This window comes from Paramormyrops kingsleyae, chromosome 18 (assembly GCF_048594095.1).
Source record: "Paramormyrops kingsleyae isolate MSU_618 chromosome 18, PKINGS_0.4, whole genome shotgun sequence".
In the NCBI taxonomy this organism is placed as follows: domain Eukaryota; kingdom Metazoa; phylum Chordata; class Actinopteri; order Osteoglossiformes; family Mormyridae; genus Paramormyrops; species Paramormyrops kingsleyae.
The window spans coordinates 5,105,867-5,130,190 of record NC_132814.1 but is presented as its reverse complement, the minus strand read 5'-3'; the positions used below and the strand labels follow the sequence as shown (position 1 = coordinate 5,130,190).

General features: G+C 41.7%; 2 protein-coding genes across 5 annotated transcripts in view; both read right to left on the bottom strand.

Moving 5' to 3' along the window:
- Positions 1–4,887: 4,887 nt before the first annotated feature.
- Positions 4,888–18,039, bottom strand: LOC111852924 (LIM domain kinase 1-like). Of its 4 annotated transcripts, none has more exons than XM_072701908.1 (16): positions 17,820–18,039; positions 14,418–17,149; positions 13,560–13,701; positions 12,562–12,671; positions 11,152–11,349; positions 10,486–10,591; positions 10,201–10,385; positions 9,593–9,782; positions 9,028–9,114; positions 8,607–8,738; positions 8,250–8,309; positions 7,804–7,869; positions 7,466–7,634; positions 7,169–7,224; positions 6,875–7,032; positions 4,888–6,560 (listed from the first exon to the last, which is right to left on the bottom strand). In XM_072701908.1, exons 2-16 carry the CDS (start codon positions 14,459–14,461, stop codon positions 6,407–6,409), a joined length of 1,857 nt encoding a protein of 618 aa, XP_072558009.1. In that variant the 5' UTR covers positions 14,462–17,149; positions 17,820–18,039; the 3' UTR covers positions 4,888–6,406. The 4 variants fall into 4 exon arrangements, with proteins under 4 accessions (XP_072558009.1, XP_072558010.1, XP_072558008.1 ...); XM_072701909.1 differs by having other exon boundaries at positions 13,560–13,698; XM_072701907.1 differs by having other exon boundaries at positions 13,560–13,698; positions 17,050–17,149.
- A 246-nt stretch (positions 18,040–18,285) lies between these two features.
- The window catches only part of elnb (elastin b), a 38,165-nt gene continuing 32,126 nt past the window's right edge, over positions 18,286–24,324 (bottom strand). The window contains exons 57-64 of the mRNA XM_072702083.1: positions 24,243–24,263; positions 23,998–24,021; positions 23,862–23,888; positions 23,496–23,510; positions 22,487–22,582; positions 21,076–21,114; positions 20,329–20,376; positions 18,286–19,531 (exon numbers count right to left, since the gene is read on the bottom strand). Coding sequence (XP_072558184.1) covers positions 19,488–19,531; positions 20,329–20,376; positions 21,076–21,114; positions 22,487–22,582; positions 23,496–23,510; positions 23,862–23,888; positions 23,998–24,021; positions 24,243–24,263 — 314 coding nt within the window. The 3' untranslated portion in view covers positions 18,286–19,487. The remainder of the gene's footprint in view (positions 19,532–20,328; positions 20,377–21,075; positions 21,115–22,486; positions 22,583–23,495; positions 23,511–23,861; positions 23,889–23,997; positions 24,022–24,242; positions 24,264–24,324) is intronic.

The window sequence follows — 24,324 nt, the reverse complement described above, 5'->3', positions numbered from 1 at the left end:
ATAATACTGCATTATTTGTGCCCCCTCAGTTTACCAACTAACTCAAACTTTAAAATAGTAATCCACAAAACTACAGATTAATAATAACAGATTTATAGGTTAATAAATGGTGTAATTTGATATTGTGCCTTCATGGGACAATGTCTGAGAGAAATTCTATAAAAGGCACTTGAATACACTTGAATGTTACAAAGTATCACATCCTCTATCCACTACAGTGAATGGTCCCATTTGATTGATTTGCATGTGTGATGTTTGTCACAATGACAGCTTGCATTCCGGTACCTAGTCGGCACAAAAGAGAAGTCTACAAACACAAGACAAAAATGGAAGTCACATACAGAACTAGAGATGAAATGTTTAAATAAATTATGAAAGTAAGACACCCTAGATATAATCCAACCTGCAAAAATAGCATTTTTGAGCATGCTATATTTTTTATGATTCTTCAGGAACCAGGAATAACAATATTGCTCAAACATATTTCAAAACCAATGAGCCATTTCTGTCTCTGTTTTGTTTTTCATCTGATTATGTCACAATGTACTGATTGGCTCCATTTGTAATATTAATTGTATTTTCATGTTTAAATGTAAAATCCTTGGATTATGTTTAAAAATGCTTTGTGAATGCATTAATATTAAAGGTGGAGTCCTTTCCATCTTTCCTAAAAACTAAACAATTATTAATGAGGTTAGGATTCTTTTCATTTTAAAATATTAAGCTTTTAAAATCTTCCATTTGGACTGCAATTTTTCCCCCAAAATCAAATGCCTTTTAAACATTTAAAACACATTTGTTTACAATTAACATTTATATTTGAAACTATTACCCTACACACCCTATACAAAAAATCAAGTGTCCTGTTATTTAATTTGTAGGTCAATTAATCTATTAAAAGAGTATGCATTATAAAAAAAAAATGCAAAAGACATGATAGAAAAAAGTATTATTTTTACAGGCTCTCCAACATAAATATTTAAACCATTCTATGTCAAAAACAAACACAGATCAACTGAGGTCATCAGAAATGTAGGAAAATACATGCATAAATAAATACAAATGTGATCCATATATTCCTACTACTACTGTATAAATGATTAATACAAACAAAAAGTAAATGCCTTACATTATCTATCATTAGCATCTGTATCTTAAGGATAACAGTAGCAGATTACAGCCTAACTTCTAGATTTCTACACAATTACAAATTGCAGAAATCTTACTATAGTTGTACTTACCGTATCTGTATACTGTATTCCTAAATTTGCTGTTGACAGACATGTTTTCCGGTGTACGTTTCCTAGTTTTTGGTAAGCTTTATATGATTGCTTCAAATTGTCCGCAGCAGATGGAGCTTAGAGCTGAAGCCAATCCTCTTGATGTATCTGTGCCTCTACAATCTCCTTAGAGAAAGGAGTAGGCAGCACATGACTGAGCAGAATGAGACTCACGCCGCACACTGCAGCCTGCAGAGCAGGGCCCTTCAGCAGCCTCCGCACAGACACGCCGTGTGTTTTTCACTGACATACGTGGAATGAAATGTGCTTGTTTACCAATGCAGTCTTCGACTATCTGATATATAGTTGGTTCATGTTGTGCACCGTCACAGAATGCCGCCGTTGCAACAAATCAAACTTCTGTTCGTTCACGATAGTGTGTCACATGCTGTACATGGTAGTTCCTGTAGTGTTTCTCCTCAGTTGTGTCTATCAGGTCTGGCATCTGTATGCACTCCAGCATGTCCCGCAACATCATGAGATTGCTGTGGGTGGTGTGTGCATGCAGGATGGTGACTTTACAGTACCAGCTTTATCTGATTCGGATGCAGCCTAAATGTGGTGAAATACAGTATGTTGACTTTTTTTTACTTTAAGGACATTTTCTTCCATAGCTTCAAAAAAATGTAGGGTGAGTGTAGCCTGAGGGATGATCTTCATGTTGGTCTTATTACCCATTGCCAAAGGGCGAGATGAAGTAGAGGCAGCAGTGCTCAGGAGTGTCCTCAATGTTCCGATCTTGCCCCTGAACAAGGGCATAACTTTTTGCTGAGCATTGGGGGGGGGGGTTGAAGTGTCCACCCATTAAAGGGGGTCCCGGGGGTTGTACTGGCTGCTACATGTATATGTGTGTGTGTATATATATATATATATATATATATATATGTGTGTGTGTGCTTCATTACCAACTCCTTACAAAAAGGATTCCTTACAAAGAGATGCCTTGGAAATTTCTAGGATAAATGGGGTCAAACGAGTGGAATCAAGACAAAGAACGATTTGAATTCCACCGCAACCTTTCTTTTTGCATTCTCGAAGTACCCGCCCTGACTAATCTCAGTCTCAGCACACCACTCTGTGGTATTTATAGCATCCCTGAATCCAGGAGTGTCTATAATGTTCAGCCTCAGCTTGACTCCCTCTGGTTCCATGATTACTGTGTGCCTGTTGATCTCCCCAGCCTGTACAGTCCTTTCTGCATACAGCATAGAAAGACATACTCAAACTTGCAAGAAGTTCATGGGAGGTTTACTTACACAAAAATGTTCTGGAGGCAGAATGAAAAATGATTGGTTCAGAGAGATAACCAATCAGCCTGTAGAGGAGGTGGGTCAAAGCAACTAGAGGAGCTGGGACCAACCAATCATTCTTTTATGGTTTCTTGGTTTAAAACCTAAACTAGTCGGCTGACAGCAGTCAAGAACTTACAATGTGCTGCAAACAGTACATTATAAAAATACTCTTTGAACTTCCACAGATTTTCCCGATAGATTTCTGGGAACATCAAGCAACATTTGCAGATGTTAGGGGGCTGCTGTCAATTTGAAGGAGACTCCGGGAACTTCCAGGAGAAGTGGGACGTCTGACAAATTATAAATTACGCAAATTATAAAAATAATGTAAGTACACTCTTACTTAATGTATTAATTAACCGATAACTAAGTGTTGATTACATACTGATCCCATGTTCGTTCATCATTAATCAATCATAACAGTTTATGTATTTCCTGCAGCTACTATATTTGTTCATGATTCGTACTTGAGTAGTAACTGAGTTATTAAGCTACTTTTGCCCCCTCAAGTAAAGTGTTACCCTAAAACCCTAAAAGAAATCATAAGGCAAGTAATTTATCACAATATTAGTGATGGCAGATATCTGTCCATACATATGTCTACTTGTACGTTAAAAAACAAACAAACTGACAAATAGACCCTTACCAATGCTAGATTTCAACTTCCAGTCTTTAAGATTCATAATTACGTGACCTTTCAATTTGTACAAACTGAGATGACTGAAGCAAAGAATTAGAAATGAAACCAGAATGAATATCAGTAGGCATCATGCTCTTAGAAACTGAACCTTTTCCGGTTTTACAATTCCACAAAGTCTGGGGACAAATTCTGCCCAGAATCAGATCCTAAGAGGTTCCATTGTGAATGTACATAGTACAGCTGAATTCTCAATTCAAGATAATGATAACCAACGTTATTATGCTTGCACACAGAGAAACTATACTCACTATAATGGTCAGTGTGTGAAACAGGAACATTAGGGTGGCACTTATTTTTGACCTTTTGAAATCGTCGTCTCTCACCCTCAATTGTTAGGTTAATCGAGAAAATGCTTCCTGCCAAATTTCAGGTAAATTGTTAAACATTTAGAGGTAGCTCAAACGGGCTCAAACTGTTCCTTAAGGATCTCATTGCATATGAAGCAGTCCATCCACAAATTGCAACAGTTTCAGTGGGCAAGTTCGCTTCACATCTGTTACCTTTCAGAAGAGCTAGTTTGCTTGTCGCTGTTTGATGATCATACATCTAACCAAGACCATGGCCATGGTCCGTGTCATTGAGGACAGCTCCCCGAGTGATAAAAACCCTTCAAAGAAGGCAACTATTGACTTGAAGACAATAAGAGACCGGCAGTTGTCTAGCTTTGTATCAAAAAGGTCACTGGTGTTGTTAGACCTGTTGAAAATTCCAACAGCGTTTCTTACAGAAGATCCTGCCTCGTGGAGCACGCTTGAGAGCTACCAGTTGGCCAAGAGAACAGTACATGCTCTTACAGTGGTCAACGATCATGCAGTGCGTGGAGTTGCACTGGTTCAGGACTACAGCGGACAACTAACAAAAGATGAGCAGCAGCTGCAGTTTCTTCTTCAAGTTGTAGAGGAACATAATCGGCGTTATCCGGATGCACTAAAGAAGACTTGAAGTGAATGAGAAAGCATCGTAGACTGTTCACTGTTCAGAAAATAAAAATGCCAGTCCACATCTAAAGTGATATTGTTTTTTCATTGCTGTAGTCACTACAGTGAGTATAGTGTGTTATCCATTTTCTGGCAGACGGTGTTACTGACTGTGAAAGTGCCTTGTATAAAATCATTAAAACAAAGTCTGCATACAACCGTGATAGGCCTAAAGGGGATTATTTAAAATATACGTATTACTGCTTGACAACTAGAAATTTCCGTACTGTGTGTGACATAGCTCCCGGCTTATGATCACACGAACATTGCGTTCTATGCATTTCTGCAAATTCTGACAATAAGACAGCACACTTCAACCTCATTGAGCTACCTGTACATTTTTTAAATAATTTGTTAAAATTTCACATACTGTATGTTTTTACACCAAATCAAACGATTTTCTGAGGTGAGACAAATACATAAAATTGTGAGCCAAACAGCGGCCACCCGAGGGAACATCCTATTACCAGCTACACACACGGAATGCAGCTACAGCATTTCAGCTGCTACATGAGACCGCTTGCTGGCTGCGATTCACTAAGCTTCACATAGGGGTGAAGGTTACAAATTCCTCATCAAGTAAAGTCATCTGGCTTAGAGAAAAAGTCAAATCAGTAAACAGAAGAATGGCAACCACATTATTTCAGATCTTTAAGTAATTCCAAAATTACTGAGTGTAACTCACACATCTTGAACATGGAGGTGACATTGTAACCTGTAGGTACATTTAATTCAATTTGTACAAAAAAATACCACAAACTAAATTATAATTTGCTTAAAAAGGAGGTTCACCAGAAAACTGGTTCTTTAAATTGCGGCCTGCATAAATGGCCATGTTACATAAAATATTAACAAATGATATCAAATGTAAACCATAATATATGTTTGTATGTAAAACGTGGATACATATTCAAGTGTACTTATACAGTGCATTTTACATCTTCATGTATCATCTATGTGGATACACTCTGATGTCTAGCTCTTTTTAAGTTAACAGGGGGTCGTGGCCAGAAAACTTCTGCATAAAAATGTACTTTAACACAGAATCATTTTAAACATGTATAATATTCACCATGACCCAGATAACTGCTTATTGGAAATTATCCATCTATCCATCCATATTCCATATCTGCTGATACTATACAAAGTCACGAGGGTCCTGAGTCAATCCTAATAATTACAAATAATCTAGAATGGGGCGCCAACCCATCACAGGGCACATGCACACACCATTCACAGCTATGGAAAATTTGGTAACTCCAATTCACCTCAGCATGTTTCTGGACTGTGGGGGTAAACAGTAGACCCAGAAGAAACCCGACGAGTATATTGGGAATAGCATGCAAACTCCACACACATAGAACTGGGGAGTTGTGTGAGGTAACATGGGTATTGGTTGCGTACATTATGGTGAACAGTGGAACACATGAGATGAGACTGAATTTTACCTGCAAATTAAACAAACCTTCATGTGAGAAATGCTCTAGCAGTACACCGACAAATGAGCTTGGGTCACTGCAACATTACAGAGACTAACACTGCAAACACACGCATCAGTATTTCCCAACCCCTGGGTGACAGGCTTTACCAGTCTGCAGTCCAGTCATCAAAAAGGCTGAGAACCCCTAACACATATCATCCACAGGGTCATGGGGTTAGACATATCTGCCAAAACCAGCATAACTTCTGTCTTTACCTCAATAATTATAGTTTGCACACAGATGACCTGGAGACACACATATCAGCTGACATTGGTTCCTCTGCAGACTTCGGCCTTGTTTACATTCACACAGGGCCAAGCAGACATACTTCCTTCGCCGCCTATTGCCTTCATGATCAGTCAAGTTCCTGTGTATTTTCTGTAATACAGCATCTTGAGTTCAGCTGCCAGTTTTTTTTTTTTGCCAAGTCAATGGCCCATCATTCAGTTCGGCCATTATGACAGTAGTTATCTGGAAATGATAGAGGAGACTAATTCAAAGGAAGTACCATTTTCCTACCTGCGTACTAAATACAAAACCTACGAAGAATTCAGCAAGTGCTCCTATTATACAGCATTTCCTGTGGAATAATGAGATGACGAGTTCCTTGTGCATTAAATATGGCCCAGTAAGGTATAGCTCTGCAAGCATTGGAGTAAGGCTCCAGACACCCAAGCTACTCAGGGGGAGCGTTTGCCTTGTGTTTGGGCTGGGTGTGGCTCTGCCAGAAGGTTTGGTGGACATGGTCCAGCTCGGAGGCAAGGGGGAGCCGGATGGCCAGATGCATCGACAGGTTGCGGAGCCATTCTTCCAACTTGGCAAAGGAGGGCCTACAAGGAGGGAGAAGAAGAGACATAGACTGAACTGGGGAGGAAAAACAGTGCTACACGAGCAGGGAGAAGAGACATAGACTTAACTGGGGAGGAAAAAGAGTGCTACACGAGGAGGGAGAAGAAGAGACATAGACTGAACTGGGGAGGAAAAAGAGTGCTACACGAGGAGGGAGAAGAAGAGACATAGACTGAACTGGGGAGGAAAAACAGTGCTACACGAGGAGGGAGAAGAAGAGACATAGACTGAACTGGGGAGGAAAAACAGTGCTATACTTTCAAAACAATGACCCCTGAAAGGAGTGGTTTAGTACCGCTGGTCCGGGTCCAGGTCACAGCATAGAGCAGCCATGGGGAAAAAGGCCATGGGGCATTCAGGTGGATAGTAGCGCTCTAGGAAGTCTCTGATGTTCAGGCCAAAGTTTACAGTGCGGAGCAGATAATCCGGGTCAGCGTTCACCCTGCCGATTATCTAGAAGCAAAAGTAGACAGTGGTCAAAAATGTGCCAAAGTGAGATCTGGAATAAATCACTCTTATTAGTCCATGGTAACAATTCAAAAAGCAATTCAGTAATCATTTGCAGGAATGAGTCAGCTGCAGTGCTAACCTCACACAGCATTATTCCAAAGGAGAAGATGTCCACATGCTCGTCATAACTTTGACCTAGCAATGAAACGTCAGTGAGCAGGCTGGTTTACAGTTACAGTTCTACCTAACAGTGATGATCAAACGATGTTTCATGAACTATTTGTGGTATTTTTTGACCCCACCAATATTTTTACTGAATAAATCAAGCACCCCAATACTTTCTGTGAGCGCTGTATATGCTGCAAAACTGCACCTACCTTCTCTTATTTCTACGTGTTTAACTAACAGTTATCGCAGTCGCTTCCCTTTCACTCACCGAGGATCATCTCCGGTGCCATCCAGTACGGGCTACCGACCACCGTGTACCTCTTCCTCCGGTCTGACTTCTGCAGGCCCGTTAGCCCAGCTTGGGGGAGCCTGCCTGGATTCCGCTCTTCTACCATGAGGCGGGCCAAGCCAAAGTCAGCCACCACCACACTCTGGTCCTGTGGGGGCAGCACTAACTGAGCTGAGCCTACTTCCCATCCTCCAGCAGAAGGCCCAACACAGCCAGTAGTGTGATAAGCAGGTGTCAACATCTGTGCCTTCTAAAGCTTGATTCCTGAAGGACAAGGTCTTGCTCCATAAAGTGCAATGTACACACGTGGTACCCACCTCTCTGACCAGACAGTTATTTGAATTCAGATCCCGGTGGATGATGTTCATAGAGTGCAGATACGCCTGAATAAATGTGAACGACAGCAGAAAATGATGCTGAAGCCATTGAGAGTAAATAATAACATTTACTTGACCAACTAAAGACCACAAGGCACCAGTGGAACAAACCCATAAATAAGTCAGGTTCTCTTCGTTTTTTAATATTGCCAAGTATTCTTGCCATAGACTTACATTAGGAAACAAAGAGCCTTGCTTGCCCCCAATTTCTCTACCTTCATTACGTCTAGGGGCCCAGGAAACTCCTTTACTTATGAAACCGGATTTACTTCATTTATAGCAAAAAGATCATGGAATTGCAATTGCCTTAAGTTAAACCGCTATATTATGTAATTTCACTAGAGGGCAGCAGAGTACAATAAACACACAAAGTGCTTGACACTTACCATTCCAGAGGCAATGTCCCTGGCAAATCCTATTCTCTGATTCCAGGGGTAATTACTGTCCTGTTTGTGAGGAAAAGCGACAGACTGGGAAATATACCTCTTCTGTTCATTTTTCTGTTCCTCAGAGCAACATGCACACAATTACTTCAACTTCCCTCCAATGACAAATTTTTTTGTATGTATTCATGGCTGTATATTATATCTCATAGATTTTTTCTTTATATCAAATATTAGTGTATGTTGTACAAGATGCAGGACATACAGACAGTCCCCAGAATATGAATGAGAAAACTCAGAGACACACAGGTAGAGAAACACAAAGATGAAATGAGAACCTAAACCCTACTGGGTTCTCACCATGTCCTGGATGATGTCCTTCAGGGTACCTCCTTTGATGTACTCAGATATTAAGTTAAGCTTCTTGTCCTTGTAAAGGATCCCAATGAAGCGCAGCACATTGGGATGGTCTAGGCACCGCATCACCTTCACCTGGAGAGGTCAGCAGGAACATTTTACTCATCGACACAATGGGTCTGGTCAGGCATAAAATTAAGTTGTACTGGATTCAGATCAGCCAGGCTGATCTCTATCACTGGGTGGGGGTAATTCAGCCATGTGATGGACCCAAAGGCATAGAAGAGAGTTTGATATTGGGGGAGGGGCAGCTTCATAATGTAAATGGAACGGTCTATTTATTAACAGGGGGTGAATTAAGCCAAATTAAATATTGTGGGGTACATGGTCCCCCCCCCCTCATTTCCTGCACCGCCAGACGTACCTCCTTGAGGAAAGTCTTTTGGCTGTCTTCATCAAAGCGGAGGAGCTCCTTCATCACCATCTCTTCACCTGTTTCACGATGTGTGACCTATAGACAGCAAATTATGCCATGGGTGCATTCCAGATCTTTATAATGTGCAATGATGTACTGAATGCAGTGGACACTATGATCCTGGAAGGAAAAACACCAATCAAAAACAAAAAAAGGCTACATAGAATGAAGAGAAAATGGCTGCCGTCAAATCATCCAAATGGCTGTTACACAGTGGGGGTGGATAATGTGGCTCCCCATTGGTTCTTTAAAACTCTTTGGGTGTCTTAAATAGGGCTATATAAATGTAACATTCACTCATTCATTTATCCACATCACTCACTATGAACCTTTGATTGCAGTCCACCGACTTTATACCTGAATTTCCTCGAGTCCTGCCTCTCCTGAACAGCTAGACCTCAGTAAGTTGCATATAAAGAGAGTCCACTAATAAATAGGCAGCACATGGTCAATGCAGTGGTGCACATGCATGAAAAAGGCGACTGTGGCACAGAGGCCGCTGATGAGGCAGCACCTTGATGACTTGTCCAAAAAAGCCTTTGCCCAACACCTGGCCGTGGAAGAGGTCAGAGGGACGGAAAATGCGATCTGTCCGACCCGTAGGCACAGCTCGCAGGGACTCTGAGCGCCCGATGTCCCTCCGGTGGGACAGGGGGGAGGAAGAGCCATGGGGGACTGGGGATTTATCAATGCTGCAGCTGCGTCTGAAAGTGCAAAGCAGCTGACGGTCACTTTCGGATGCCTTTCTATCAGTCCAGGTCCAGAAATAACAAATCCGGACCAAGATTTTGTTTCACACAAAGGTTGTGGGTTCAAATCCCAGTAAGCATAAATTGCAGCCCTTCCCTCTAGCATAAGTTACTTTGGATAAAATGTCAGACTGCTATAATGTAACATGGTGGTCATGAAAAATTAGTACTTTATATGATGAACATGCATAACGTCCAAAAATTTTTGATTGGATTTTGTCATTGTTGGGCAAGTTAGGACTGCGATACTAACATCTGAGCCCACTAAAGCAGCATTGCTGGGTCATTCTAGTATGAGTATAAATCCCACAAAAGTTGGGTGAAGCACTGGGCTGATAGTTACACCCCAATAGTCACTTTGTAGAGCTCTTACGTGATGACTTTAGTGCGAACTCTGTTGGCAATTGGATGGAGTGAGAGTTCAGAGCCAGGGCTGCTTTTGCATTGAACCACTTCTGTTGGGCTGTCGACCTGATCCCCAAAATCTCTGGGGTCATGGGGATTCCGCTCAACGGTCAGCTGCAGATTCCTGCCGGTCTCCTGAATCAGCAGTTCAATCTAGTGTAGACAGAGTAGTTCTAGGTCAAGCCTGGACAAAAATAGAGTGACCAAGGTTGGGAGAGTTTCACAGGCTGAGCTGAGTGGAAGTGGCTGTTACCTCGTCTAGTGGAACATTCTGAATTGGGGTTCCATTGATCTCCAATATGCGGTCCCCAATGCACATGGAGCTCTTCAGGTCTGGACTGCAGCAGTTCAAGTCCACACTAGACAGAAAGACAAGGTATTTGTTCAGGAGACTGTTTCCTAGCATCATTTGGAACCACAGCCTGTTTCCTACTACCATTTAGTAGTCTCCAGTCTGACAGGCTGATGTAGCTTTTGCTCCTGTTTTTACATTTCCTAGCTTTTCTCTCATCTGAAGTTCGTAAAGGTCCATTTCAACAGTCCACTTTTTATTTATTTGGACATATTTTGAACATTTCCAAAAAGAAAAATGTACCTCTTCTGTTTCCTTTTAAATATTCTGTTACTGTTTTATCAGTGGTTTTAGTGAGAATTATAAAAGTCATTCACTGGATGAGTTTAGCAATGATAAGCCTATGCAACATCTAAAAACCATGAAGAGCGCCCCTGGCTGACTGATAAGAAATGTTTCACACAGAAGCACATTTCGCTGCCTTACTTTCACTTTTGATTCAAGAATTTGCAGTGCATGCCTTGTTTACTGTGTTTTAAATTGTGTATTCTTAGATAATGCCCAGTGGTCAGCACTGGTAGACTGTGACTGGATGAGTTTAACAGCCACGCAGACCTGCTGACTCACCTTGATACGCGCACGGTGGGGCTGCACTCTGGCCCACATGTGCTGGAGCTGCAGTCCGGGCTGATGGATACTGAGAAGCCCCGGTTCCCCTCAGGAGAGGCTGGTATGGACACCAGTGTCACTACGTGTGGGACCTTGGAATCTGGGGAGTCCGGCTGGGTCACTTGACTGACGACATTCTTCTGGTAACATTGTCCACTGCAGATAAAGAGAACACAAAACACAATGACCAAGCATTACAGGGTGTGGAACATTAGGGCCTTTGCCTGGACTCCTCTGGTCGTAGGGTGTACTCACACTTCGCCCGGTTTACTCACACCTGCCCCCCCTCCCCCGCTGGTGTGCGCTCACATTGTGCTTGGAATTCTAGGCCCAAGCACGCTTTCATCATCACTGTGCAACTTTTTGTGTTGAAGAAAACATAGTAAGAAAAGCTTTATCACACAGGACAATGAAGATCATGATTGATGCGCTACTTTGTGGCTTATCTGGAGTCGTTTCGGGTGCGATGACACATAAGAACATAAGAACATAAGAACTATACAAACGAGAGGAGGCCATTCGGCCCATCGAGCTCGCTTGGGGAGAACTTAACTAATAGCTCAGAGTTGTTAAAATCTTATCTAGCTCTGATTTAAAGGAACCCAAGGATTCAGCTTGCACTACGTTATCAGGAAGACTATTCCATACTCTGACTAGACGCTGTGTAAAGAAGTGCTTCCTTAAATCCAGTTTGAAATGTTCTCCCGCTAATTTCCACCTATGGCCACGAGTTCTTGTATTTGAACTAATGCTGAAGTAACTATTCGGTTGAACAGCATCCAAACCTGTTAGAATCTTATAGACCTGGATCATGTCCCCCCTCAGTCTCCTTTGCTTGAGGCTGAACAGATTTAGCTCAAATAACCTTTCCTCGTATGGCTCTTTTATAGATTTATTGAGTATCCAATGCTATTTTCACTTACGTACTGCACGTATTAGAAGACAGTCCCACATTTTATCATATCTCTCAGTTTTTGTATGTTGCATCCAGCTGTTCCTGGATACTCTCCTCATAGTGCATATGTGTGCATGCGTGTGCCGGTCGTATCGTCGACGTCATATATGAGTTCCGTGCTCGAGCATGGTTAGTGATCACACTAGATGCATGCTATGTCTGAGGATAACTCAACCGTGCCTGGGCCCACCTCTTCAAGCGGGCCAGGGCATGGTTAAGCGGACTGTGCCGAGCAATCACATCAATCAAACGAACTGCACTTTGGGGGTCAAACATGTTTGGGCACAGTACGGATTGCCTAGTGTCAGTACACCCTTATACAACAAGCTAAGTAAACAAACTTATCCAGGGTCAGTTGCAGATGCACGCATCTGTTTTCCCAGCACTTTGTACACCGCCATTAGCAGACTCACCAGTAGAGTTTGGAGCGTTCCACCAGTGCGTATGCATCCCCATCTCCGATGACCCCCCCACAGCACAGGCAGCTAAAGCACTCTGGGTGGTACTTCTGTTCCCCAGCAACCTATGAAAGGCATCGGAGAGTCAGATGACAATTTCAGTAGGAGACATTTCAGTGCAACAGCCCACTTTTGGCATTGCCTGAATGACACATGCAGAAGGCTCCTTCGCGCTTCTTCCTCAAGTAGTGGTACCGATGTGGTGAAAACAAAAATTACGACATTTAGACCACAAAACCTGGCTGTGCACGATGCTTGTTATGAGCCGTGCCACACCTACATGTGTAGTATGTTATCGATCCCCATCGTTCTGCCCAAACCGCTCTGTAACTATGATAGAAAACACAAAGACCTGTCTCATGATCAGTCACCCTTCTGTTGCAATATGTGCAAGACTTCTGTGCAGATTTCTAAATGAATGAGTAAAGCATCTGGTCTCTGAACCAGCACCGTCAGCCCAGAGTACAGCTGATGACTTCCTGTACAGCCATGAAGTCCACCCCCTTCTCCGTAACACTGACGCAGAGACACCATTTTTGGGATCTTGGAATTTAAGGGGGGAAAATACATTTCAATGGTAGGGGCACTGTGCCCAGAACTGATCTTTGAAGGGGGAAGATGAAGTGAGAGTAAATTAATTGAGAAACATATCATTTACCAATAAGGAAGCAGACAGGGTTACTGACTGAGAGGAAGCAAACTTTTGTAAGAGCAAAACATGTTGCAAACAAGGTCCCCACAATGTAATAAATACCTGTTATTTTGACATTGTGGGGACCATTTTTTTTCAATTTGATAAAAATCTGTGACTGCAATCAAAAAAACTAAAAATGCCAGAAGTCTCGAATTTTGTTTGGTTACTCATGCTTAAGGACAGGGCTAGATAGGGGTTAAGGTTGTCATTGTTGGGATGTGTAGACATGTGTGGTCCGAGAGAATGCTGAGTCTCTTACCATGACAAGGCCTGTGGTGATGGTTTCACAGCAGCCTCTGCACACCTCTCCAAATCGGGCCCAATAGTCCCGTTTACAGAAGAACCGGCCATCCTTCTCATAGTACCAGTGCGACAGTGAGTCCAAGCACTCACAGCACCTACTCCAGGGAAAAACGTTCAGAGAGTGTTTAGGCAATGCGAAGACAGTGGTACTCCGAGGGTAGAAACAAAATGTCAAGTGTGGATAAAGTGCAAGCACACGCCCCCCACACATTAAACCACATCTGTGCACCCATACACCCAAACATGGTGTGTCCATATTCATATCTCTCATATTCACCCTTTGCCTCATTCAAATAAAGATATCTCATGAAAACCTCCATCTGCCAGGAAGTCACATGTTATAGGAGGGAAGCTCACAAAAATAAACTGGATAACTGTTTTTTTCCGCACATTCTACGGGAAGCTGTGGCTCTGATGAACTGGCGGCCACCCTGAATTCCCACAGCAAGCTGTCAGGCCAAACGTCTGCCGCTCTCTCTCTCTCTCCAACACGCACACCCACAATCCAAACTCTACCGGCTTCAGCAGGTCAGATCCAGAGCAAAAAAAGCATTTAACGAGATACAAAGACAAGGGACAAATAAAAAAATTATAACTTAAAAAGTAGCTTCTGGTTAGGTGTGAAATCCACATCGCTCAGAACAGAATTACTCACAGTGATTATTTAGGTTATTAACATCACATGTAAATCTAAGATCTCTAACGGAGCCAGCCTCTCCTGACCATAGCCATGCAAAGAACTCCCAAAGACATTTTACCACAACAGTTTCATTTGATTATTGGTTACAACATGAGTTTTACTCCACAGCCTTACTTCCCCTTGCTCAGCTTTCTGTACCGCTGGTCCCTCCGTGACATATCCCACCACTAGCAACCAGAGATGAAGCTTTGGTCCACTCAGTTACTGAAAAGTCTAATCGAAATTGCATGACAACTATGCAAGCACACTTCTCTATTTATCACTCTCTCTCTCTCTCTCTCTCATTTCCGTGAGCTGATTTCCTGGGGAGACATCACAACCTCTACAGAACATCAAATACTGACTGACTTCCACCCATTCAGGGTTTCTGGTACATCAGTAACCTACACAGCCCAGTGCAACACAAAATAAAACAACCATATAACAATAGACCCCCTGTCCAAACACAAACAATCAACCCCAAAGAATTTATTTTGTGCAAAGTCACACGTACACAGCAAATATAGTTGTCAGAGTGTTTTTTCACTATTTCAGAAATTCCAGTTAAAAGCAACACCCAAACACTATGATATGTGCATTCAGAGATTCTATAACTCATTCTACAAAGGTCAAACCATCTGGTCAGAACACCAGGTGGTCAGGAGGAAGAATCAGTATTTCAAGTGACCAATGACTCTTTGAGGCGGGTGGGGGAGGGGGGTGTCATAATGATGATGGATACCATAAATTCTCTTTCTTATTCAGGAGTCCTGCCAGATAACCTTTATTTTAAATAACTGAGTCAATAGCCCTAAGACGGCTTGCAACCATAGATATAGCGTTAGATGTTCAATAAGCCAAGTATTATAGGATAATTGATGAGCTCTGAGCATTTATGACAGGGTGATGCACAGTTCAGAGGGGCTGAAATGTCACAGTCGCTAAATATTCTCCAAATGAAGGCTGATGTAGGTGGCTGCGTCTCTAACTCCATCACACTCAACACAGGTGCACCTCAAGGATGCGTTCTCAGCCCACTGCTCTACACGCTCTACACGAGAGACTGCGAGGCCATACACAGCTCCAACTCTATCGTCAAATTTGCTGACGACACAGTAGTGCTGGGCCTCATCTCCAACGACGATGAGGCAGCCTACAAGAAGGAGGTAGACAACCTGACATCATGGTGCCAGGAGAACTGCCTCCAACTAAATGTCAGCAAGACCAAGGAGCTGGTAGTGGACTTCAGCAGGAGGACGGAGCGTTTCTACTCCCCCCTCTACATCAACGGGGCTGCAGTGGAGCGTGTGAGCAGTTTCAGGTACCTGGGCGTTCGCATCACTGAGGACCTGACATGGACAGAACACATCCGGAGCCAGTGCAGCAAGGCAAGACAGCGTCTCTACCACCTGAGACAGCTGAAGAAATTTCGCGTCTCTACTGGGATCCTGAAGTCGTTCTACTCCGGTGCCGTGGAAAATGTCCTGACCCAGAACATCACATCCTGGTATGGAAATAGCCGTGTCCATGACTTAAAAGGACTGCAGAGGGTGATTCGGGCAGCAGAGCGCTGCACCAGATCTGCTCTGCCGTCTCTGCAGGACATATACACCAGGAGATGCCGGAGCAGAGCAATCAGGACCATCAAAGACACGATTCACCCCAGTAACTGTCTGTTTGAGCTGCTGAAATCAGGCAGGCGCTTTAGGAGCATTACGGCAAAAACAGAGAGGCTCAGGAGGAGCTTCTATCCTCATGCCGTAAGACTTCTCAACCAGGACATGACACCACTACCTCTCAAATATCATACAGCAGGTTCCTAACTGCATGGACAATCCACTCTCTAAGGCAACTTCAATGCACACTGCACTTTGCACAACATCACCTCATGCGCCACCACTTGCCACTATTTGCATTTTGTATATGTTGGATATTTTGTTAATTTTTAATCTTATTGTCTGCACTTTATATTTATATTACCTTATCTGCACTTTTTTTTAATCTTTCTCTTTCTCTTTTTGCACAGTCTTTGGATCGGTCAGGGTTCATTTCACTGCATGTTGTACCTTGTATAACTATGTATGTGACAAATAAAGAATCTTGAATCTTGAATCTTGATGTGTAACTCTATATTACATATTTGATTAGGGGTATCGCAATATTCGCCACAAGATGGCGCTTCGAACGCGTACACACCATTGGTTTCCTAAAATGTCATGTTCTTAGCATTTTAACACGTGACATTTCGGAAGATGCTAAAACAACACTGGGATGCGAAGCATACAGTACCAGCATAGCCGCGTTTAGATTCTCTGCACGGGCAGTAGGCTGTCTGTGAGCTACCAGCTATTATTTAATAGCCAATGAGCAGAATTATGTGTTCAGAGTAATAAACAGCAGGGCCACCAGCATCAAACATGCGCGTGGGGAGCAAGACACAGCTTGTTTTCCTGTCGGGTTTGGCCTAAGTGACTTAAATGCAAGCATCAGAAAAATATTTAAATGTTACTTAAGAGATGTTTTAAAACACCGTATGATACAGTCATAATTTGGGTTGGATGAATAAAACGATAAAATCAAACCAGAATGCGAAGTTTGTCAGCTTCAAAAATTCTCCATAATAAGTCGGCTGTTCCTCTCCCTGATCTTATCATGTTATCACGTTAGTCATGTTATTAAAGCTTTTCGGGAGGGTTTGTTTTTCAGTGTGATAAACATCGAAGTGCGGGACTGTACATTGCGAACTCTTGCAGACCGAAACTCTTACCGGAAACAGCGCGCGTGCCAGTCGGAGTCCAGCGCCTGTACGTAGCGGGGGTCCTGGATCCGCCGCCCGCACCCTCTGCACACGAGAAAACTGCATCCAGCTGAAACACACAGCCAAATGTGGTAAAAACCATAACTGCACTATGTGTGTACAAGGTTTTTTTCTTTTCTTTAAAATCTACTGATTTTTTAAAGATTGACCGGTAACGACACATTTGCTGAGAAGTGACGATACGTTTGCAACTTATTCCAAGAAGAAAATGTTGGTACCAGAAAGCAATTTGAATTTAACATTTTTAGAGAAAAATACACATCCGCTTGTGATCAATATATTATTATGATTTTTATAAATACTATTACTATTACTAGTACTAATAATACTTTACTATTGCTACTAGTACTCATATGTATTTGGCTTGCGATGGATTTGACCCTATTTGGGGTGTACACCAACTCTGTGCCCCGTTCTGCTTGGGGCCCCCGTGACTATAGGATAAGCGGTCAGAAGATGGGTGGACACTGCTGTCGAGGTTCTTAACAGGCCTACAATTAATCAGCTAACATTACTTTCATGGCTAATACATATCTAAAACGCATAACTATTCTGCATAGTTTTATCAAATTAAGATAGTTAACTTTAGTAGTTAAGGAGTTTGGTTAAGTTTTATACACGAATGAACAACGCGGCCGGGAGCGCGCATTCCAAACGCGCTCCCGATCTGCGATAACTGCATCGATGGTCGTATGATCGAAATCATATTATTGACCCACCTTCTACCTGTGCCATAAGTCCGTCCCTCACCCGCCGATTAAGGGGAGTCAGCCTTTTTCACGGCCCAGCTGGGTGGGAGTCCCTGGGCATCGCGCTCCGCAGAAACCCTAATGTCCCCAGCACCGCAGAGTGTGTTGGCCCGCACTGGAAGGGTGCAGTTACCCAGCCTAAAGAAGACGGGGCCTGTATGAGGAGGGCCGGCCGATTGCACCGACGGCATGTAGCGTGCAGAGTAGAATAAGGAGGGGCCTGCTGGTGTACATCAGCATGTGAGGGCGGAACCATTGTAATTTCAGAAAGGACGCCGGAGTTGCATAATCATGAATCTGACCATTTTTCATTTTCATTTTGTTATTTTTTTCTTGTAGATGCAAAGACAGTATGTTGTATGGTATAAGCTACTATTGCAAACAATACACATCGATTGAGGAAAGGCATTGTGAACATATTCACCACTTGGAAAAATTCACGCTGAAAAATACTTTATTACGTTAATTTTTAATCAATTATAATGCAGGGCGATTCCAACAAATGATCAGAAGTATTCAACAAAAACATGCATTGATCCTTCCCACCACACCATCAGTATTTACCCGGAGGAAAGTCTGCAATGCACGACTTTTACTTGCCTTATAAAACTTGTTTTAAAACAATGAAAATGTTAACACACCATCCGCTCATAGCTGGAACAAGTTAAGTCTGTTGGCCTGACACATTTCATAGTACAGACCTCGTGGGTACGCTCCGGGGACACCCTTGAATGTTAATAATATTATTAAAAAACATTATAAAAATGTTATTTTTTTAAATAACGCAGCCTAATGAGCGATTTAAAAACATGATTAGTCCTGATTACCGCAGTAAACATTGCTTAGAACAAGAAGATCACAAATGTTGCACACGTTTACCATACAATTGAAAATGTTAACTAGAACGTGCTCAAAAACATCTTGATTCCTATTCGGGAATTGCATTTATACGGTTTCCAAAAATCAGAAAAGCACTCTAGTCACGCAACGTAACAAAACGTGGTGGTTGTGTAAGTATCTCTTCCTATATACACTTATTCCCTATTTATTACTCATGAGGCATTGTACTGTATAATTTCATCGTTTAATTTCACTGTTACATTTTTAATAAAATAAAAAGCGTATGTGTAAAACACAATTTGAAAGTTTAATGCCATGATTGCATAGGTACCGGCTTTTAGGCCTACGTTTATTGCAGAATAACGTCCACGCACAAATTGCCGACGAGTTAAACACTAAAATACGAAATATCAAACGGGACACGCCTACTTTTACGCTGCAACGCCTTCACTTGCACAGTTTTTAAAGTAGCAGCCACACATCTTCAGACTCTGTGTGTCTAAAAAAACAAAAAGGCTGGTAAATGCATTGCTTGTAAACTAGCTAACAATCAGCATGGTATTATACAAACATACATTGACTGTAATCTACTGATTTTTAAAAAATTGTTATTCAGGAATATCAAACGCTTCTTTACATTTGTGTGCTTGCAAATGAATTTTTACTCAAGTACAGTACAAAGGAAAGTCAAACTTTGGTACATGGAAGCAGAACAAACATTTTTGCTTGTAAAAATGTACATTCTGGATCAGGAAGTAGCACCATAATGTCTTGAGGTCTTGATATGCTCAAGTTCTCTCACTTTCTTCTCCCACAGGATCTGCCTTGACATCCAGAACCCTCTAGAACACAAACATGTTAAGTTTACAATGTTTTCATGATTTAATGCTCATTGTTCTTAAGACCCAGGAATACCTTCATTACCCGATACCACTGCATATTCCCTGAATGCTGTCATTATTGCACTTTGTCTACTGATTTGAATAGTTATCTTTCAATGTTCTTGCTTTGTTTGAAACATACTGTGTAGTTACAGGTTATTCTAGATCAGGGGTGTTTCTAGCTATTGAAAAAAATCAGGGGCTAAATCAAGTTTACCCAGGGCTTGACTTTATTTTTTGAAGGAAGATTGGGGGTGAAAAACCCGGGGCTATAGCCCCCAGTTATTGGACCTAACGACACCTATGTTGTGGACCTTATTTAGGGGGGCTTCAGCTGCCTTATTTTTGTTGTCTCAGCCCCCCAAAAAAATAGTTTTTCTAAAATCATTTAGTAATTTGTCCCAGATCTTCATTTACATTTCCTACCCCCAGCTCAGCAGTCATTATTGTGAGGATCTCCTTCCTCCCAGCAAATTTAATCAGGGTGGTGTGTGTGTATGTATGTGGGGGGAGCTGACCACCCTGTAAAGGTCACATCCTTGACTCGCCCTGTGTGCTGTGCGTAGCTTCTGTGCTATTTGCCTCATATATACGTCGCTTTGGACAAAAGTGTCTGCTAAAAATGTTAAATGTAAATGAGAAATGTATTGTTCTGGAAATAAAGAGTGAAAACTAGTGAACAGGCATGCAGGTTAGGAAGAGAAACCACAGTGATGTGGACGCATGGCCAGAGGTCATCCAGTAGTAAGGTTTGTTACCTCCATAGCTGCTTCCACCCAGTAATCCCCGGAGGCCATTGTTTTTGGCTAAACAGGGGGCAGATACATTAGAAACACAGAGAAAGCCTTTGTACTACATGCCGTTTCAAAGATTCGCAAGCAGCAATAATTAGTGATGGCCAAATGAATCTTGAACCATTTGCTGTATTTCCTGATACCACTAGATGGTGCTCTCTATTAAAAAATTCATTGCCCAAAACAAACCAACAACGCCATCTAGTGTGGTCAAAAAGTATAGAAAATGGTTCCTGAAGCGTCATTGGCCATCACTAGCAATAATTACCCATCAGGTTAACAATTCATTTTCTGCCTGGCAGGGAGATCAGAGTTATACTTTGACAGGCACCTCAGTTCCATGACTAGAGCCGGAGAATTCTGGGTCGGCACTAGCTAACCTCAATGTTGGTTTGTACATAATGAAGCTTAGTGAAACAGCACTTCATCTAAATTACTGAAAACCATACATTCCTTCAGAATTTGTAAGACACAATCTTGTATTTTTTGATAAAATCATCTGAAAGTCCTTTACTTTTAAGTGTTTTTCTGTGAAAGACAAGCATTTGCATTTGCTCCTTATCTTGTTTGCATTTATATTATAATCTACTTCAAAGGGACTTGCTGCACATAAACACAGTGCATTAAATAACAGACAAGCATCGTTAGCACAAGTACAGTCAGTCTGTGTGATGTTTTTAGCCCAGAAGCCCAAAAAGGAGCGGATCTCACCTTCTTTTTGTGAGCTGGCTGTTCCCTCAGATCCTTCGGCTAAAAAAAAAAAAAGGAAAAACCAGAAAACATCATTATTAAGCACCAGGTTCCAGCATCCAAGACTGAGAAAAGAGTTAAGCTATTACTTAAGGTTGTCTGTGGTCAAGTGATCAGGAGAGTTCAGTACATCACATCGATCATTGCTTATCTACAAGGTGTAGTCATGGAAACCAGCTGCATTCTGAGTGAACAGCACCCTGAATCTATCTTTCTCAACATAAATAATTTGATAACTCTCTATGCCTGACTAGGGCAACTTACAGTTACCTACAATTCAATGGGACCATGAGGCAACAATGTGTCTTTTGTTGGTGACAGAACATTACAGTCTCCGATATAAGCCTTTGCTGCTGGCTACAAGTTAATAACCAAAGGAGAAGAATAACGTTTCTACCTAGGTAATTACCAAACCACAGAACAGAGCCCTCTGCAGGAAAACCAGGGAAATTACATCCAGATGATGAGACTCCTTCATATGAGGAATTTGTTTGTGCTGTATGCACATATTCATAAAGCTTAATATCCATGTATTTATAACTGTTTCTACTTAAAATGTTGATTTGTGAAAATTATGAATTTTGCATTGCATATTAACACTAGTAATACATTAATTATTATAAATGCATACAGTATAGCATATAGTATAGGATACACTGTCCTTACTACACCTATGTTAGCGTTTTTTTTTCCCTTCCAACAGCAACAATCCAGCCATAGTCAGTAATTCTTAATGACATTTGGGCGTCTCTGATGCACCCTTCCACACTTAACAAACTAACCTGCTAATCCTGTTCAAATGATACTCCGCCACATTTCCTGCGGCGTTTTCTTATATAGCAGTCATTTAAAGCAGTATACTTTTGTTTTTAGAGAAAATATTCAAACCTGCCGTCTTCTAATCTCAGACAAAGTGTGCTAATCCGCTGAGCCACATGGCATATCACTAAGGCGGATAGATAACTTCTGAAGTTGACAGACGTGAACTGAAATGCAGCTTCAGGAGATTCAAGAAGCAATCTTGGCACCAAGTCACCTACCATCCAGTTACGCATGGGACCGTTTAGCTTGATTTTGCATGATCTCCTCACACCTTCAGGTGGACGGAACAGGCAGAACAGCCTCCAACCCGAATGTTTATCATACAGGTTCATCAGAGAGATGGAAATGTCTGAAGTGCACTTCTAGGGTTATTTGTGAAAGGCCGATGAAGTTATTCACTTCAGCAAAAGAGTGGGACTGAGCAGAGGAGGAGCAAAGCTTGCTACACCAAACTCTCCATCCACAGCTGACAGAACAGGGAATGCAAACAGAGACCAGATCTTCAGGCATGAAACCGCAAAGACCTTCTGAGCCTCGCTGAGTGTTTCACCTGGAGATTTTAGAGGCTTGGCTCTCGGCAGTGACTCAGTTCCACTTCCCGGACCAGCAGCAGCACCAGGACTAACACCAGGACCAGCACCAGTGCCTGTAAAAAATGTAACTTTAACTTCTGTGATGATTATTCTAATTGTTTGTATGATTATATTCACCAGTTATTCTTTTATCTGGATTTGACCAATAAGAATAATACTTTTACCCAGTTTTCTTTCCAGCAGAATCATCAAAACTGTTGATCTAATGCCTCATTTGGTTATGCATTTAATCACTGTGTTTAATGCCTGTATTAACTATATTAAAGGAGCCCTATTATGCTTTTCTGGTTTTTCCCCTTCTGTTACCGTGTTATATAGCTTTATGTGCATGTAAACAGTCTGCAAAGTCTCCAGACTGAAAGTACAAGCCAAAAGTAGTCATTTTCACAGCAAAAACCACTCTCCACTAATCTGCCTGAAATGCTTCATTGGAATTCCAGCCCTTACTTTTTGACATAGTGAGGTCACCTCATTACATATTTATTCGCTGCCTACCTGCAAGTTTGGCATGCCTTCACACAACACCAAGCCTGAGCAGCACCTTTTTCTGGCAAGGGCAGAACGTGTTGGACAAACAGACCGATCGGGCAAGCTGACCAATCAGAACACACTGGGCTCATCGTGGGTGGGGCTTAAATCTCTAAAAGACTGTTTCAGACAGAGTGAATAGAGATGCACAATATGAGAAAAATAATGTTTTTGGAAAATTGAGGCAAGTAAATCTATTCTAGCAGCCCAGAAATAAAACTATAAACAATGAAAATGAGCATAATAGGGCCCCTTTAGCTCTGCTCACTGCAGTAATTACCAAAATTTACTGTATCATTTCTCAGTAAAGGATTAATAACTCAGCATAACCAACCGGGCAGATTTTGTGTGTTTTGCACTATATTGCAGTAATAAATGTAATAAATACCATCATGCTGAAAGAATAAAAAAAAAAACAGAACTGAATAAAGTACTTACTAATGCTTGTTCCAGCTGAAAAAATGGAAAACATCAAAACATTATTATTGACTCAATAAGTTAAGACTTAAGTTGACTTAGTAAATTGTTCATTGAAATTATAGAATTATTAAATTGCATTGACTATACCTTCCTTTGAAATACAAGAATTAAAAAAAATGGTGAATATTAACAGTCTTAATAGAAAGAAACAATGTCTGGACAGTCTGTTGTTAAAAATTATATTCATTGCAATACATGGCTGTTACTCCTAATTTTATAGTGTATTCTTGCCCCATGAGAGATGTTTATAAGTATTACTTATCCTACTGATAAGCAAAATAAATCACCTGAAACATAATTCAGCTCAAACATTAAATCACTTACCACTAGGCTGAATAACTCCTGCACCCACTGTAATAACAGTTAATAATGCTTAATAAGGATCTCTGTTAATGATGTGTAATGACTCATACATATTAGTAATCATTATTGCAACCCAACTGCAAACATATGAGCTTACCGTCAAGACTCAGTAGCTCTGTACCTAGAGGAAAAGAATTATTTAAATTTCAGTATTAAATCAATAGTTGTGCATGTTTTTGGTCTAAGTCAGTGATTCTGAAACCACGCCGCTCCATTGATGATGATGTCATATCCTGTCTAGCTGGCGCACCTCTTAGAATATGTCAGGCACCCATCCCGTTGTGGGTGCTAAAGTACGGTGAGGTTTTAGATTCAGTACCCCGAAGTACGCTGGTCACTCACCTGCCACAACACCTCCGGCACCTGTCAAAGGGAACGGAGAGGCAATGTCAGCCTGGAAGCGGAACATATGAAGAACCACGTG